This window comes from Rattus norvegicus, chromosome 17 (assembly GCF_036323735.1).
Source record: "Rattus norvegicus strain BN/NHsdMcwi chromosome 17, GRCr8, whole genome shotgun sequence".
Lineage (NCBI taxonomy): Eukaryota > Metazoa > Chordata > Mammalia > Rodentia > Muridae > Rattus > Rattus norvegicus.
The window spans coordinates 83,342,349-83,359,950 of record NC_086035.1 but is presented as its reverse complement, the minus strand read 5'-3'; the positions used below and the strand labels follow the sequence as shown (position 1 = coordinate 83,359,950).

General features: G+C 37.4%; 1 protein-coding gene across 1 annotated transcript in view; it reads right to left on the bottom strand.

Moving 5' to 3' along the window:
* The window catches only part of Malrd1 (MAM and LDL receptor class A domain containing 1), a 712,187-nt gene that overhangs the window by 679,608 nt on the left and 14,977 nt on the right, over positions 1–17,602 (bottom strand). Inside the window, exon 2 of the mRNA NM_001287618.3 lies at positions 6,213–6,353. Within this exon, the coding sequence (NP_001274547.3) occupies positions 6,213–6,353 (141 nt within the window). The remainder of the gene's footprint in view (positions 1–6,212; positions 6,354–17,602) is intronic.

The window sequence follows — 17,602 nt, the reverse complement described above, 5'->3', positions numbered from 1 at the left end:
AACTCTAAAAGGTTAACAAGCTTAAGGGCCCAAGTGAGGATGCCTCAGTCCCACTTGGGAAGCAGAAGAAAGCAATCATGGGGGGGGGGCGCAGAGGGAGGAACCTGAGTGGGAAAAGAGACAGGGAGGGGAAGAGGAGAACATGATCTCGTATTAGGTGGGGGAAACAGACTGAAGTCAGCAGAAAGAATGGAAACAAGCGACCTTGGGAATTAGGAGGTAGGGGGATGCTCCAGGATGTACCAGGACTCAAAGGGAGGGACCTTAGATGAAATGCTTTACAGTGGGGAGCAGGAATTTGTAGAGCCCAGCTCCAGCAGAAAGACAGGGCAACAAGTGAGGGGTGGGATTACCATCTCATAGTCAAAAACTCTGACCCATAATTGTTCCCATCTGAAGGAACTGCAGGGACAAGCATGGAGAAGAGCCTGAGGAAAAGGAAGTTCAGTGACAGGCCCAAAGTGGAATCCAGCTCAAGGGGAGGCCCCGAGGCCTGACATTGTTACTAAGGCTATGGAATGCTCACAAAATGAGGCCTATCGTGACTGCCCTCCGAAAGACCCAACAAGCAGCTGACAGAGTCAGATGCAGATATTTGTACCAAACCAATGGAAAGAAGCTGCTGATATCTGTGGTTGAATTAGGGAAAAACTGGAGAAGCTGAGGAGCAGGGTGAACCTATAGGAAGACCAGCAGTCTCAATTAACTTGGACCCCCAAGATCTCTCAGAAACTGGACCACCAACCAGGTAGCATACACCAGCTAATATGAGACTCTCAACACATATGCGGCAGAGGACTTCTGGGTCTGGGTTCAATCAGAGAAAATGCACCTAACCCTCAAGAGACTGGAGACCTCAGGGAGTGGGGAGGTCTGGTAGGGTGGGATGTGTGGGTGATGACATCCTTGTGGAGAGTGAGAAGAGGTATGGGATGTGGAACAATCAGAGGGTGGACCAGGAAGGGGATAAAATCTGGAGTGTAGGGCTAGAAAGATGGTTCAGTGGTTAAGAACACTAACTGCTCTTCCAGAGATCCTGAGTTCAAATCCCAGTGACCACATGGTGGCTCACAACAATCTGTAATAAGATCTGATGTCCTCTTCTGGTGTGTCTGAAGACAGTACAGTGTATTTATATATAATAAATAAATAAATTTTATAAAAACTCTGGAGTGTAAAATAAAAATTAAGTAAAAACTTAAAAATAATACCATTTAACAGAAAAATAGAGTTTTGAAAGTAAAAAGAAAATCATAATATATTCTGTAAATTATGAGAATACCAAGTCTAGAGTTTCTTTACTATTATTTCTAATGCCCAGGGCATGCATGGTATGTACTCACTAATAAGTGGATGTTAGCTTAAAAAAAGTACAGAATATCCAAGATACATGATATATTTATATATGTAGTTATTTAGCAATTCAGGGATATGCACTAACCTAGAACATACTATCAACTAAAGTAACTAAAATCTGTTGTCTATTTAAACAAAGTGAGATAAAAAAAAGACAATATGGGACTAAGTTTATCATTCAAACATATGTGATTTTAAAATTATGTGGTTTTATCAATACATTGAAGACAACAATAAAAACAATCACAAAACTGAAGTTAGACTTTTGGAATGCATTCAATTTAGATGCAAGAAGAAAACATTGTCATCTGGCAATGCTGTGTGTTTACTCACTGTGTTTATGACAGAAACACAGTTAGGAAAAGGGAGAAAGAACAGGGCATAAGCGGATCAGCAAAAATCATCAGTGAATGCTCTACGAAGCTCCTGAAAGAAGTCATTTCTTATCAAAGGAACAAGATTGGTAGACATTAGATAAAATTTTAGAAGCTCGTGCACAAAATCAAACGGCATTAATAACAAAAGAAGTTATTAAGATATGTGAATTTCAACATAGAAAACAGAAGTGAAGAACATATTTATTGCACTAAAATATATTTAGAGTATTAAAAATTAGAAATGCACTAACAATATATCCATAATTAAGTCAAAATAAAAGAAAAAAACAACAACTTGTCACCAGCAGAGGTACCTTACCTGTCATACTAAATAAAATTTATCAACTTAAAAGAAATGTTACATTCAGGGACTTAGAAGGGAGTAGAAACACTTTAGATGGCAAATATAAGAATTATTTTAGTATTATTTAAAACAAACATTACTACCTGTTGGCATTGTATATATATATATATATATATAATATTATGGATATATATGGATATATATCCCCATATATACCTATATATGTATCCATATATATATGTATGTATATGTGTATATACATATATCTATATATATATAGATAGATATATAATGGATGTAATACATATGCCGTCTACAAAAATATATAAATACTAAACTGTTGTTTAATAATAAACCTGTTTCATTGTCTATGGATCTATCTCATGTAAGAATTGAGCAAGGTAACAAGGTATCTAAATCACCATATGAAGGCATTCCCAAAGAAGAGAACCATAATCTGTGACGGGAATGAAAATATTAGAACTAAAGATTAATGTTTTTTATTTTGCTAACTGGTCCATTTTGATTTGTACTGGATTATGCATTTTTAAATTTATTTTTAAAGCTTTATGTATATACATATATATTTATCTTCATTTGCGCCTGTGTATATTATATGTGAAAACCAAAATAGTGCATCAGATCCCTTGGGGTAGATAATAGGTGACTGTGAGCTGCTCAGTGGGGGTGCAAGGACAGCATTTCAGATCTTCTGTTAAAGCAAGAGCCCTCCTGACTGTAGAGCCGTCTCTCCAGGCCCTGGATTCTACCTCTGAAAAGCTATCCAATTCCTTAATTCACTGAAACTCTCTTGAACATTTTTATTTTTGAAATTATAATATAATTGCATCAACTCCCCTTTGCTTTCTTCCCTCCAAACATCCCACATACCACTCCTTTATATTCATGAACTTTTTCCCCATTATTTTTGTAACATTCACATACATATATATGAATAATAAATATGAATATATATTTCTAAATATAACTTTTCCCCATTAATTGATGTTATATTCATATGTATATGTGTGTGTGCACGTGTGTGTATGTGTATGTGTGTGTTTATTTCTAAGTATAACTGAGTCTATGTAATGTTACCTGTATGCATGTTTTCAGGGATGATCTCTTGGTATTGGGTGGTCGTTGGTGTGTTCTTCCTTGGGAAAGACTATTTCTCCCACTAGCAGCATTCCTAAGTTGCATGTAGTTCTTTATGTAGGTTAGAGGCCTGCGGGCTTTTCTTGTCCACTGTAGAATGCCTACTGTTTTTGTATTTGTTGAAATTATACTTAAGCACTCCTATTGGTGAGAATTTATAGTTTCTGTTGTTGCTAGAAGACACCGTCTCACATTAAACTTCTTGATCCTCTCAGACTCTTACAACTCTATGCTTGTTCTTTTGTAAAGTCATATTGTCATTTCAAAGATGTATTTGAATTTCTGATAGTGATACTACTTTATCAAAATATAGTACTGTATGCTTTTAAAAATAAACACTATATTTCTATCTAAGATCCTGAACCTTATTGGATTTCAAATACTGGCTAGAGTGATATTTTAATACCCTAATAGATTTTCAAGCTCAATGCTAATACCTCCAGGCATTGAATGCATGATGAAAATCTTATTTTGAAGCACTGGCAAATTATTTCAAGAATAAGTTAATCAAAAATGTCATTAATACTTATGAACCAAGGATTCTGAAATGGAGTCAAGATCCTAAGATTATTTTTAATAAATATTTTCAAGGACTTATATCTAAAGTCAGAATAATTCTTTTCTTAAAATTACTACTAGGGATTATTCACAATTTAATATTAATTGTATTTATGAATGATTCACAACTACTATTAGGATGATCAGTCCATTATGCCAGAGGATAACAAGGCTCTTTTGCCTGGGTTTCTTGTAGAATCATCATCTCATTTTAAAATGCAAAGTGCTGAGCCTGTACAGCCAGCTGATGGACAGTGCCAAGATTCTATATCCTCTGAATCCCCAGAATTTTTAAAATTAATTTCTTTGCTTTATATCTAAATCATAGCTTCCCCTTCCTCCTTCTCCTTCTACCCCCACTTCTCACCAAATATGCCACCATCTTGCTGTCTTCCCTTTCTCTTCAGAAAAGGCTCTGAAAAGGGGAGGCCTCTCACAGACATCACCCTGCCTTAGCAAATCAATACCCATAGAACTAGGCACATTTTCTCCTATGGTAGCTAGACAAGGCAGTCTAGTTAGGGGACAGCCTCAGCTCCTGCTCCAGTTGATTTAAACCAACTCATATGATGCATTTAAAAGCATCATTTACAAATAAACTCTCTTTTATCTCTTCTATTAGACTATAAAAACATTAACTCTAGGATCAGGCTGGAGGATGGGGGGGAGAAACAAAAAGAAGTCATTTTTTTTTTAAAGAGAGAGATAGCAACCCAAATTTAAAGCATCTCAGGTTACCTAGCGCAAGACAGAGACTGGGATAGTGTAAGAGTAAACAATTCACTCTTCAGAGAAAGAGGAGCCACTTTGAGTGTGACTAAAGTGGGAGGAACAAACACACACATGAGAGACCCTGAGAACAATGAAGAGTAAGGGAACAGAACCAAATAAATAATTTATAATACAAAATTATCAGCAGCCAAGTTGGTCAGCATCAACATACGCCATGACTCAACCCCAGACGACCTCACTGTATTGCAGGATTGTAGGGGCGGTTGGTCTTATTTGTGAAACTGGCTCTTTGTTCCAATGAAGTTAGTTCGTTCCTAACAATTATTAACAATTCTAAACAAAAGTATTTTTGCTTCATAGTCAAAACATATGAAATTGTGTCTTGCTAATAACAATAACATCATTTAGAAATGGGAATATCAGCTAATTTTGAGTACCAGTCTATGATGAACTTTAACAAAAATTTGTCCCTTAGCTTGTAGATCCATCCTACTCTTGAATTAATTTTGTGAACCTAGCATCATCATTTCTGCTCTTAAAGTTCAGAAAACTAGGGATAGTTCAGAAAACTAGCAAGCCTGCTATTTGTGTTTACATGAGCCTTAAGTATTGTGCTTGGCTTAGATGATTTCCATGGTAATACCCATACCTGGATATTTCATTGTGTTCATTAAGGAAAGTATCACCGATTTCTTTTTAAAGAAAAGTTTTATTTACCCAAGCCAATGTGTTAACTTGTTTCATATTATTTGGAAACAAACTAGTTGAAGGCGTGTATGGAGTTGAATTTTGTCAATTCTAAAGTAAGCCAATCCCTTGGTTACTTAATGTAAGTTAAACACACAATATTGAATGAAAAAAAGTTCTTTTGGTACTGAATAAGGATTGAATGGAAGTCCAACACCCAGTGATACCCAAAGAGCTAGGAAGCAGTTCAGGGATCTTTCTAGTAATTCTGACTAGGCAAGTGTGACTTGGCAGAGTTGAAATTTGTCCCACCAACAGTAAAGACATTCAACCATCGAATCTGTGTGGTATTGCATATTTAGAATCATAATTTCCCTAAAGAGTCCAAAGAGCTTTCATCATCCCAAATGTTAGTAAAATAGACATATTGTAGTGCCAGGAGTTCAGACATGAAAAACATTTTATGCTACATTTAGAATCAGAAGTACTTTATGGGACTAAATAATAACATATGTTTCATGTAAAAATACGAGTAAAGTTGTTACATCTCTAATCAATTACATGGGACAAAATAAGGGTTAACCCAATACAAAAATTAATCTTAATAGTATGTTTGACAATATAAATTAATCGGTTTATTATGGAAAGGAGTATGAGTGTTCAGAGAAAGTTAAAGTATAACTGATATATTTATGCAGGAATGCTATGCAACTCAGGAATACACTCAAAGGAATAGAATCAAAATAGCTGTAGATTCTTAAACATTTGCTTACTGAAGCACTGTTAACCATAGGCAGACCATAAAATGGGCATGAGCACCCAGAAATCGGTAAATTAATTTTAAATGTGCCATATATGCACAGTAGACTTTTATTTGGCCATAAAGTAAAAAAATCATCCCATATTCAGGAACATGGGTAGAATTGGACATATCATATTAGGTAAAGGAAACATGGATTACTTGACAAAATGATGGTGTAGTCTATGAAATATATTATGAAACATATTACATAACTGAAAAAAGAGTCCACAGCATTTACCAGATATGTTGCCATTGTGATCCCAAAATGGAGGTGAAGCACTTTTCACCCCGCTTCTCCTTGTCCAACCAGGTAGTAGGGTCTGGTCCTGTATCATGCTGCAGAGACCATCCTCAAAGTTGCATCTCCCGTAACTGCAGCCTAAGGGGCAATAGAGAAGTTACTTTTTACATCTTCTTTCTCTGTGAGCTAAAGAACGCACCAGATTCAAAATAAGAAAGGCTAACAGAAAAGGACTATGTTTCACTACTGTAATGCAACTCTTTTTGCATGGGACCTTCTATTAAATAACCAATGTACAAAACACTGTGCTCTCAAAGGAAAACAATATCTTACTGAGCCAGGGGCCTTGGGATAGATATTCTGTGAATATGAGTCCCCATTAACTGAGTGACTTAACCAAACCCCTCAACCACAGGAAATTTTATTTTACCTTCTCTCATAAAATTAGAATATCAACAGCCCTGCCCATCTTACATGCAGAAAACATTTTGGGTCAAAGGTTTTGGGAGTGGCTTTCTGTCCTTGTCCTTTGTTTGGGAGTACTGTTATAGGAAGTGGCTACTTCAGGATTCGTACCCCCAGCTGCTGGGAGTTTCAGCTAGAATCACCCCCAGAGACCATCTGGGGCCTACCCCATCCCAAGTCTCTGGCATGGTCCACCTGCAGCTCTCCTAGCTCTTTCCCCTGTTTTCCCTACATATGATTTCCACCTTCCCGTCTTCTCCCCTCCCGTCTTCCACCCAGTTTCCTCCATCAACCACTAGTATCTATTTTGTTTCTCCTTCTGAGAAAGATTCAACCATCCTTGCTTGGGTCCTCCCTGTTATTTTCAAAAGAAAAGGAGAAGGTAGAATGGGGAGAAACTTGTGTGGGGCTAGTGGAAGGAAAGAAAGGGCTGCTATTGGGTTATAAAGCACATGAATCAATTAATTAAAAATAAGTCCACAATGTAGTAAAGAAAAAGGAACATCAACAACTAACCTTGTCTCCCTCAAACTACTACTGTGAGGCTCTAGTACCTTAGACACACAATGATATTTTACAACGTGGAGTACCATGAAATGTAAGGGTTACTATGACGTTTACATCCTCATCTGAGTATGGATTTGCCTGCCACCTGATAATAGCAGTATTTCATGTTTCAAAAGAGCCATAATTGAAAGTCAACTGTCTCTGGTTTGTATCTTTAGAACTAAGCATATGGCTTCTTGGTTGAATCCCAGCATTGCGGTAAACATTCATGTTTTTATCATGGCAGAGGCCTGCCTGGGCCCCTTCCCATTCACATAGAACTGATTGGAGAAACTTGGGAGAAACAGAAGGATTAAAGACGTGTGTGTGTGTGTGTGTGTGTGTGTGTGTGTGTGTGTGTGTGTGTGTTTACAAAAATGTGTAGGCCACTATTCTTTATTTTACTATGCAATGTCAGGAAGTAGCATGTCCTAAGAGTTAAAGTTCTCAAATGCAAATAACCCCTTCCCAGGCTATAAGCTTCACAGCGATGCTTACCCTTAAACTAGTACCTGCAAACAGCCTTAACTGGGTAACAGGCCCTTTCAGTACGACCGCTGCTCTTTGCTGAGCACCATTCTTCTCTTGTTGCACTAGAACACACGCTTGCAGGTTTTCAGATGATGCCTAACAACTGAGTGAAAAACTGACATAATTTTCATTTAATCAATTTCAGATGAAAATATGATTTAGTCATAGCTGTGTACATGGTGCATTCTCTTGATATCTCTTATGAGAATGAAAAGGTAATACTGAAGCATCTCTTGTACCAATGCTGTGTGTTACTACCTTTACTCGAGCTGCCTTATTTTGAAAGACTTTGCTAAAGAGTAGTGTTCTGTTATAGTAGAAGGAATCTTCAGCCTTTTACACTAATCGTCCTCCCACAGTAGTTGATGTCCTCAGCAGCCTCAGGAAACCGACATCTTTTTTCCATTTTAAAGAAGAGGAATCTGAGGTGATGTCTTCTAGACATTAAGCGACTTTGATAAATTAGGACAACTATTGAGTGATAGGTCCGGACTGGAATGCTGTCTTGTTACTTTCAGTTCTTAAAACCCTACTCTGAGGTCTAATTTGTGTCCTTCCTGTCCCATGATAGAATAAAAGATCACTAATTCTAGGCAACTTAAGGAAACCCCCTTTCACAGATAGTTGATACTATTCTATCCAAAAGCAAAAAATGTTTTAGTCTATGAGTTGTGCAAAGTTAAACGTAGTTTATAAGCCCTTTGAAATATTTAGGTACAAACACTGAGCTAAATTATACTGTCAGTTGTATAAATGCACAGGGGGAACTGAGGGCTAATTGTCAGTCACATTATACATGGACAGCAGACTATAATATATTGGTTTATGAAACTATATGCTATTATAGTTACAGAACGCTAAAATCATCTAACAGTACATTTCTCACAACATACCCTTGTCATTAAGCAGCACAAAATTGTGTGCCATCACTTGACTCTGCATGTATTTGCATAAATTTTCCATTTTTCAAATTTTGTTTTGGTTTCTGACAATTTTACAATGCTTCATAATTAAAAACTTCTTTAATCTCCAAATTTCAGCACTCATATGTATAAATGTGCACACATTCTCACAGAGGTGACAAACACTGGTTTAATGCCAAGGTATTACCTTCAAGACAATTGCTAAGTTGATGTTCTATTTGCAAAGTTCTTTGTTCTTTTTTCATACAGAAGTAATGATGAAATTTTAAAAACTATAGAAAATTGCTAAAACATCTTTTCCCTCTGAATAATCTCTAAGGGGGTTCTTTTTGTTATAAAAATGAATCTAATCAGCACGGATTTTCAACTAATTTTGTTTGAAAAAGCAATCATGAGCTGCTAGATTATTCAAAGGCATCCAAATTTTTCATAAGTATTCATTTTCCCACCAGTATAGAATTGCACATTTTAAGCCATTTTTGTAAATTTCATAAAATTGCGGCTGTTTGGTTTCCTAATTCAATATGTGACTTGGCATTCGAGTCTGAAACTATTTGCTATAATAAAAGCTGTCACTCTGAAGCCTGCTGCTAATACAGCTACCAATACGTTGTGTGGATTTAATCACATTTGGACAATGTAATGAACAATGAAGTATGTGGGCATTTCTGTAGAATTCTTGTGTGTTCTTTTCAACTTATGAAACTGATCTTTTTGCTTGTATTTTTATGACCCCAAAAGCCAGACCTACACTAGTAAAAAGAGCGAACATGATTCTATATTGTGTTGCGAAAGGTTTCTCAGAAACCACAATTATCTTATGAACCAGCATCCATGATGCTATATCCGATCACTAATTTCTGAAGATCTCTCACAGAGTGGATCTTTTACATCATAATAAAAATATATCAAATTATCAAAGCTGGCATCAATCACACTTCTGAGAAAATTGGAAACAGTAAGCTTTTAATTGTGACAAACATAAGGAGAGTGAGAAAACTCAGAACTCAATTTGAATTCAGAAAAGGGTAGATCTGGGTAAATAATAAAAATATAATGTCCTTAGTCAGGGCACAATGTAAGAAAGAGAGAGATAAGATAGAAACATCAGAAGCAAATCACACCTCACAGATTTCCTAGACCCAAGTCAGGAAAGTTCAGTGTTCTCTTCCTAAAAGTTCTAGGAAACACAATCATGATTTTCATTGAGTATGTATTGTGGAAAATGTGGATTACATAAAATTTACCATTTTAAGCATATAAGCCTGTGGTGTTCATTTTCTACCTTGTTACTGAACTAACTTTGCCATGCATTCTAGAATGCTTTTTATATTATTACAACACTGACATTTTAGACTAGTCAAGCTACCATACCCACCCCACTTCTTACCACCCCAAGTCCCCAGAAGTTCTCAGTCTACTTTCTGTTTCTATGAATTTGACTACTGAGGGTGTGTGGAATCATATAGCATTTTTTCTATGACTAGCTTGCTTCATGTAGTCGAATGTCCTCAAAATTGATGTAAGTAATAATGTGGCAGAGTATCCTTTTATCAGAGGTTAAATAGGATTGTCAACACACACACACACATACACACATACACACACATGCAAATATACATATACACATACACACACATACACATATATACACACACAAAGACACACACACACACACACACATGCACAAACACACCTGATATCATATTTAAACCATCAAATGTCCGATGATACTGAGTAGCTTTCAGCTTTGGACTATGGTGAATATAACACTGCCATGAACTTGAGAAAACAATTATGTGTTCAATTTCCCATTGTTGTTTCTCTTGGCCATACATACAATAGAGAAATTCCTCAATCACATGGCAATTCTGCTTCTATATTTTTGAGAAATTTACATCTATTTTCAATATATCTGTAAGAGTTTGCATCCCTATAACCAAAGAATGGGTTCTAGTTTCTCCAAATCACCACCAATATTTATTTTCAAGAATACTTTGCTTGTGGTTTTTATAACAGCTGCCCCCAATGAATGTGAGCTAAATCTGCATTTCAGTGTGGTTTTGAAGTATCCTGCTTTAGTCATCAGTGACTCTGAGGCCAATTTTATTTGCTTTGTATATCTTCTGTGGAGTAACAGCTATTCAAGTCCTTCACTGATTTTTTTTATTGAAGTCGACAGGTGGTTTGGTTTGCTTTTGATGTTTGAATTTTTGCCGTTGAGTTGTAATTTCATTTATATCCTTTATACCAATCCTTCACCAGATGTATGATTTATAAATGTTTCTCCCATTCTATGGATTGCCTTCTCAACCTGTTGGTAGTATCTTTCAACAATTAAATGTCTTTTACTTTTAGCGAAGTTCAATGTATCCTTTCTGAACATCATTTTCACTTTTTCATGTCACGCTAAAGATATCCCAGTCAACAACGAAAAAGCCTTATCCCTGTTTTCCTTCGGGACTGGTAAGGAAAGCCTTTCTTTAGTGCTTTAGTCAGTAATGTTTTGACTTAGCTTTCTGTTTTCACTCTCCCAGCCAATCAGTAATCCAGTAGTTGGTGAATCTCCCTGGTAGTAACTGATTCTAAGAAGCATCCTTCAAGAAATAGAAAAATTCATGTTTCTTGCCTGATATAGAAAATATTGTGAGTTTTACAATCTATTTCAAATATTAGAGAAGCTGTTAACAGGATGGACATCATGTAGGTGTGATGAATTATTTTAGTAGCTTAAAAAAACTCCCACAGGCTACTGGCCCCATCAAATTTGCTAATTTTTTATTATATAGCTTCTTTTGCTCTTGTGTTATTCCACCAAAGAAAAGAAACTAAAATTTTGAGTAGGTTTATTTTCTCTCTGGGAAAGATTTTATTGTACTGCCAGTGTTCAAATGTGCTGAGAATAGTTTATGTTTCAGTGTTCTCAAAGAAGCACAACCAATTTTGGACAAATCATACTCAGATATGAAATGCTAATCCGCAGTTCATATGATTCATCCATGTCTTTCATATTTCTACTGCCCATTATGAACAAAGCAATTCACAACTATGAAACAATTCTAGCTATCAAAAGATATTAAAGAGATGGATTTATATCCACAAATTGGTGGATCAACACCTAGTCATTCAACAGTCCCCCAGAAGGGAAAGAACTTGAGAGTGCTACTTGACATAAGGAGAATTTTGTGAAGATTGTTTTCAAAATAACAGATGGGCTCTCATAGACACATTTACAAAAAGAAAATAATCCATTTCAAGTTAAGTGCACTCTAAGTTTGATTTTTGGAAGCAAGATTCAATTCACCTCTCTTACAAGGAAAAAAAAGAGTTTGGAAGAAAGAGAAAAACTAGCATAGAAATAAAAAAAAAGTTTGAGTTGAAATATTTATTTAGTTATGACAAAGGGCCCAAATTAAATAGATATTGATATATTTGTTATTAATTAAAGTATGTTGTTTGAATCAGACAGGCCTTGATAGTTCACATGCTTAAATGCTTGATTCTATTGATCAGAACAGTTTGAGAAGGATTAGGTGTGCTTTTGTGAGAGCAGGTGACCCACGGAAGATTCAGATGTCAATGCCAGTCCCAGTCTCTGCCCCTCCCTCTCCCCCTCCAATTTGCACATGGGATGTGAGCTCTTAGCTTCCGCTCCAGCACCATGCTTTTATGCCTGTCACAATGCTCGCAACTAATATTCATGGAATCATCCTATGAAACTGTAAGCAAGCCCCCAGTCAAATGTTTTCTTTTACCCCAATTATGGATCGCATCTTTTCACAGAAAATATGGTTGATGTCTTTTCACATAAAATAGTAACTAAGACAGAATCTGGTGCCAGTAGTACCAATATTGTTGTGACAGGCCTGAAGATGCTGTCTTATAGAGTGTGTAATACTTTTGTGTTTTGCTCTACAAAATCAGTTGGCTTAACAGGAGGTCCTAAAAGACTAGAAAATAGTAACACTAAGTCTAATGTGGACTATGGGGGCACAACTCAAGAAGTTTCAGAGGGGAGCAGTGTTAACAACTGCAGTAGGGACCACTCTTATATTTTGGCACAGAATATGTCGGCTTTCTGCCCTTCTCCAAAAACACTGTGAAGGGTTTTGAACTAAAGTCATTGGCAGAGAAATTTCAAGATATCCTAATGTCAATGTTGTCACATGGTTATTCGTTATTAAAACCAAATCCTATGCTCAAGAAAATTAGTTTAAGGAAAGGCTTGCAATAAACAGTGTGCTGTCAGCAGGCAAGATCCCACCTAGCTAATCCTTCAACCTAAAAAAGGATAATGCCCACAAATAAACTACAAAGGAAAGTCGGGTAAACTCAATTCAATAAGGAAGTCAGGTTCCAGCTGAAACAAGCAGAACTTGGCGGCACTGAACACATACTTCTGACGTAAGGGTTATGCAAGATACAAGAGTAGAAGGGTTGTTGAATCTTCCTCCATGGTTAAGGAAAGCCACTGAGGAAAAGTGACATGGAGGCATTCATAGAAAACTAGAGAGATTATAGGATGAATTTGTGAAGGAGAAACCTGGATTTTGTTAGAGACCCCAAGATGTTGGAGACGTCAAAGCATAGGATGTCTGCTGAAGAGAACTGCAAACAGGCAGTGGAACTAAGCCAGGAGAGGAAAGGGTCAACAAAGCTTAGTCAACAGGGAAGAAAATGGGAGATCCAAAGGTCCACTTAAGTTCTTTGACATCATATTTAAAGCTAAATATTTTAAGTTTGCTCTGATGGATTTTGTACCAGGATTGGTTTAACTGTTTCCTGACTGTGCTTCCTTTTCTCCCATTCAAAATGGTAATACACATTCTATGCCACTGTGACATACATTTTTATTTTACATAGAGTTACAATTAAGAAATTGCCTTGAGCCTCAGCAAAGACTTGGAGTTTGGACTTTTTAATAGTCTTGAAACTGGAAGAAAATGGGGACTTTTGATACTGGGTTAATACATGTTCAACAAGTATATGGGGCCCGCAGAGTAGAATGTGATGGTTTGGATGAAATGGGCCCGCAAAAGCTCATATGTTTGAATACTAGGTCCTTAATGTATGGAAATTTTTGAGAAGGATTAGGAGATGCGGCCTTGGAGAATATGTGCCACTTGAAGTGGGCTGTGAGGCTTTAAAGGACCATGCCAGAACTAGTCTGTCTGTCTCTGTCTCTGTGTCTGTCTGTCTGTCTGTCTGTCTGTCTGTCTCTCTCTCTCTCTCTCTCTCCCTCCCTCCCTCCATCTTTCTTTCCCTCCTTCCCTCCCTTTCCCTCTCCCTCTCCCTCTCTCTCTCTCTCTCTCTCTCTCTCTCTCTCTCTCTCTCTCTCTGCCTCTAATTTACCACTGAGATGTAAGCTCTCAGCTACTACTGTAGCACCATGCTAGCCTGCCTGCCACTATGTTCCTACCATAGTCATGATAGACTCACCCGCTGAAATTATAAGCAAACTGTCAATTAAATACTTGCTTGCACAAGTTGTCTGGGTCATGCTGTGTCCACACAGCAATAAAACAGTAACTAAGACAAAGTGATTGTTCTATCCATTTATAATTCTTAGATGTCTGTTCATTTTTAGGACCTATCCACAGCCATTTGTCATTTTCACTTCAAATTTACCATAACAGAAACATCCTACAGTTTATGCAATTTATACATAACAACTCTGAAATTATTTGGGAGAAAAATAAGTAACATATAAAGAAAATTGACTTGGATTTTATGTAAAACATAGGTTAAGAAAAATTTATGCACATATTCTAGCAGCTATAACTAGTGGGTGATTTTGTTTAGAAAATTTGCTGTTTGATAATATCCTCTAAAGTTTACTGATATATGAAATTCAAATAGCATTCTAATAGACAGAGATACTCCTGTTTAAAACATAATATGAGTCAGAACTCTCGTTTAGGTTTCAGGCTGTCATTAATTGTCTATATATTCAGTCTTCTGAACTTAGATACTACTCCCTTCACATTGATAATAGGAGCCAAGTTACTAATGAGATCATTCTCTGTGATAATATATTTAGAAGTATTATCACTCCAAAAATCCAAAGGACTGTGAGATATATTAAGTCTGACTGGCACTAGTGATTCTGTGCACTGTGAGAAATACAAAAGATATTTAATTTTGTTATTTTTATGGAATTGCAAAATTGGTTGCATGAAATTATGTTTTTAAGTTTGAATAATATATAGTCAAATAATAAGTAAATTTTAAGTGTTTTCTATGAATCTTTTAGATATTTTTAGAGAAACTCTATGAATCTAAAAACTGCAACACTGCCGTGCAGCGCTGGCACACACCGTTAATCCCAGCACTCAGGAGGCACAGGTAGACAGATGGCTGTCAGTTTGAGGCCAGTCTGATTTACAAAGTGAATTCCAAGACAGCTAGGGATGTTACACTGAGACCTTTTGTCTCAAAACAAAACAAAGAAAACCCAAACAAACCAATCAAAAAAAATCTTACAATTGTCTCTGGTTATTTGAACTTGTGAGATCCAACAATGAAGATCAGTTGAATATTTTCTGTACCTTAAGAGTGATGCTTTTGGCTTGCCTACAAATATAGACCTAAATTCCAACTTTCAAAATTAAGGAAATGATTCTTTTTTATGTCATTCAGTGAAGCCAAATAAATATTTTCATGATGTGGTTCTGCCAAATCACTGTATTCCATATTCCAGTGTGCTCCAGGGCTATACATGTGATGACTGGAGTAATTACTGGCTTAGTTTCACTGTCACTAGTTCACACACAGACACATAGACACACACACACACACACATACAAAGAGAGAGAGAGAGAGAGAGAGAGACAGAGACAGAGACAGAGACAGAGAGACAGAGACAGAGACAGAGACGGAGAGCCTTGGAGCTGGTGAAGTGGCTCAGCGGTTATAGCACTCGCTGCTCTTGCAGAGGACTCAGGTTCAGTTGCCAGTGCCTTGGAGGTGGGGGATGGGTGGATCACAACCTTCTGTAAGTCCAGTTTCAGGGGCTCTGATGTCCTCCTTAAGTTTCCTCTGGCACCAAGCATCCACGTGGTGCCCATAGACACACGCATACTGGCAAAACATTTATACACATAAATGAAAAATAAAAAACTTAAAAAATAATGTGCTTTCTCACCAAATGACCATCCAGACCCCCAGAGTCTATCATTTATGTCTACTAAGACCTCTCTCCAGAAAGTTTCTTCATCCTATTGCACACACAATCGGAATTGCATTTATATGCTGAAGTTCTTCACGATCCTCTAAAAGACAATGAAGGTAGAATCCATTCTTGCAGCCCATCACCTGACTCTCACAAGACTTTCTGAGAAAATCCAGAGAAGATGGTATTAGCAGTAAATTTTGAAAACTTAGCCACGATCCTTTTATTTTATTTATCGCCTACTATTGCCCTGCTCTGGTCATTGGTTCTAGGAAAGTTAGAACTATTATAGTAGAAATGTAAGAAGAAATAAGCATTGTTCAAATATGATTACATGAATATTATTTGCATCTATAAATAGCAAATGAAGGCATAGAGGATGTATGTGTAGATTTAATGTCACATGATTAGATTTGGAAAAGAATTCAGTTGGGAGCAAAGCCATGAGAGATGGGAACAAAATGGAGGTTAATTGGAAGTTCAGATTTGGGAAGAGGAAAAAAACTTGGCCTTGTTTTTACTTTGATTTTTTTATTGGTCATTTTATTTATTTACATTTCAAATGTTATCTCCCTTCTTGGTTTCCCCCTGCAACGCCCCTACCCCATTCTCATCCCCTTGCCTCTATGAGGATGTTCTCCACCCACCCACCCATCCTCTCCTACCTCACCACCCTAGCATTCCCCTATGCTGGGTCCTCCAGCCTCCATAGGACCAAGGGTCTCCCCTCCCATTGATGCTAGATAAGGCCATCCTCTGATATATCTGCAGCTGGAGCCATGAATTCCCTCCATGTGTACTCTTTGGTTGGTGGCTTAGTCCGTGGGAGCTTTGGGAGTCTGGTTGGTTGATGATGTTGTTCTTCCTGTTGGTTGCAAACCTCTTCAGTTCCTTCAGTCATTCCCCTAACTACTCTATTGATTGGCTGCGAGCATTCACATCTGTATTGGTCAGACTTTGGCAGAGCCACTCAGGGGACAGCTATACCTGGTTCCTGTGATCAAGCACTTCTTGACATCATCATTAGTGTCTGGGTTTTGTGTCTGCAGATGGGACAGATTCCTAGGTGGTACAGACTGTAGGAACCACATAAGGAACCATGTTAGGCCTTATGATGAGCCAAGCACTTCTAGTTTACTGACAGAAAGCAAAGGGGAGCTGAGCTCAAGAACCATAAATACATTGTTGTACTAAAAAGAAACACTAGCACTGAACAGGGGAACTGGTCACTGCCGGAAGATGCAGTGTATCGTTGGCAACCATGCATGAGACAGGAATCTCATAGACAGAGAACTCGTGGGTACTGAAGGATACACAGCCATGATGGCCTTGGGCAGTAGCATACACATACAGAGATACAGAGACAGAGACAGAGACAGAGAAGAGAGAAGAGAAGAGAAGAGAAAGAAGAGGAGAGGAGAGGAGAGGAGAGGAGAAGAGAAGAGAAGAGAAGAGAAGAGAAGAGAAGAGAAGAGAAGAGGAGAAGAGAAGTAAGAGAAGAGGAGAGGAGAGGAGAGGAGAGGAGAGGAGGAGAGGAGAGAAGAGAAGAGAAGAGAAAGAAGAGGAGAGGAGAAGAGAAGAGAAAGAAGAGGAGAGGAGAGGAGAAGAGAAGAGAAGAGAAAGAAGAGGAGAGGAGAGGAGAGGAGAAGAGAAGAGAAGAGAAGAGAAGAGAAGAGAAGAGAAAAAGAGAAGAAGAGAAGAGAAGGGAAAGAAGAGGAGAGGAGAGGAGAGGAGAAGAGAAGAGAAGAGAA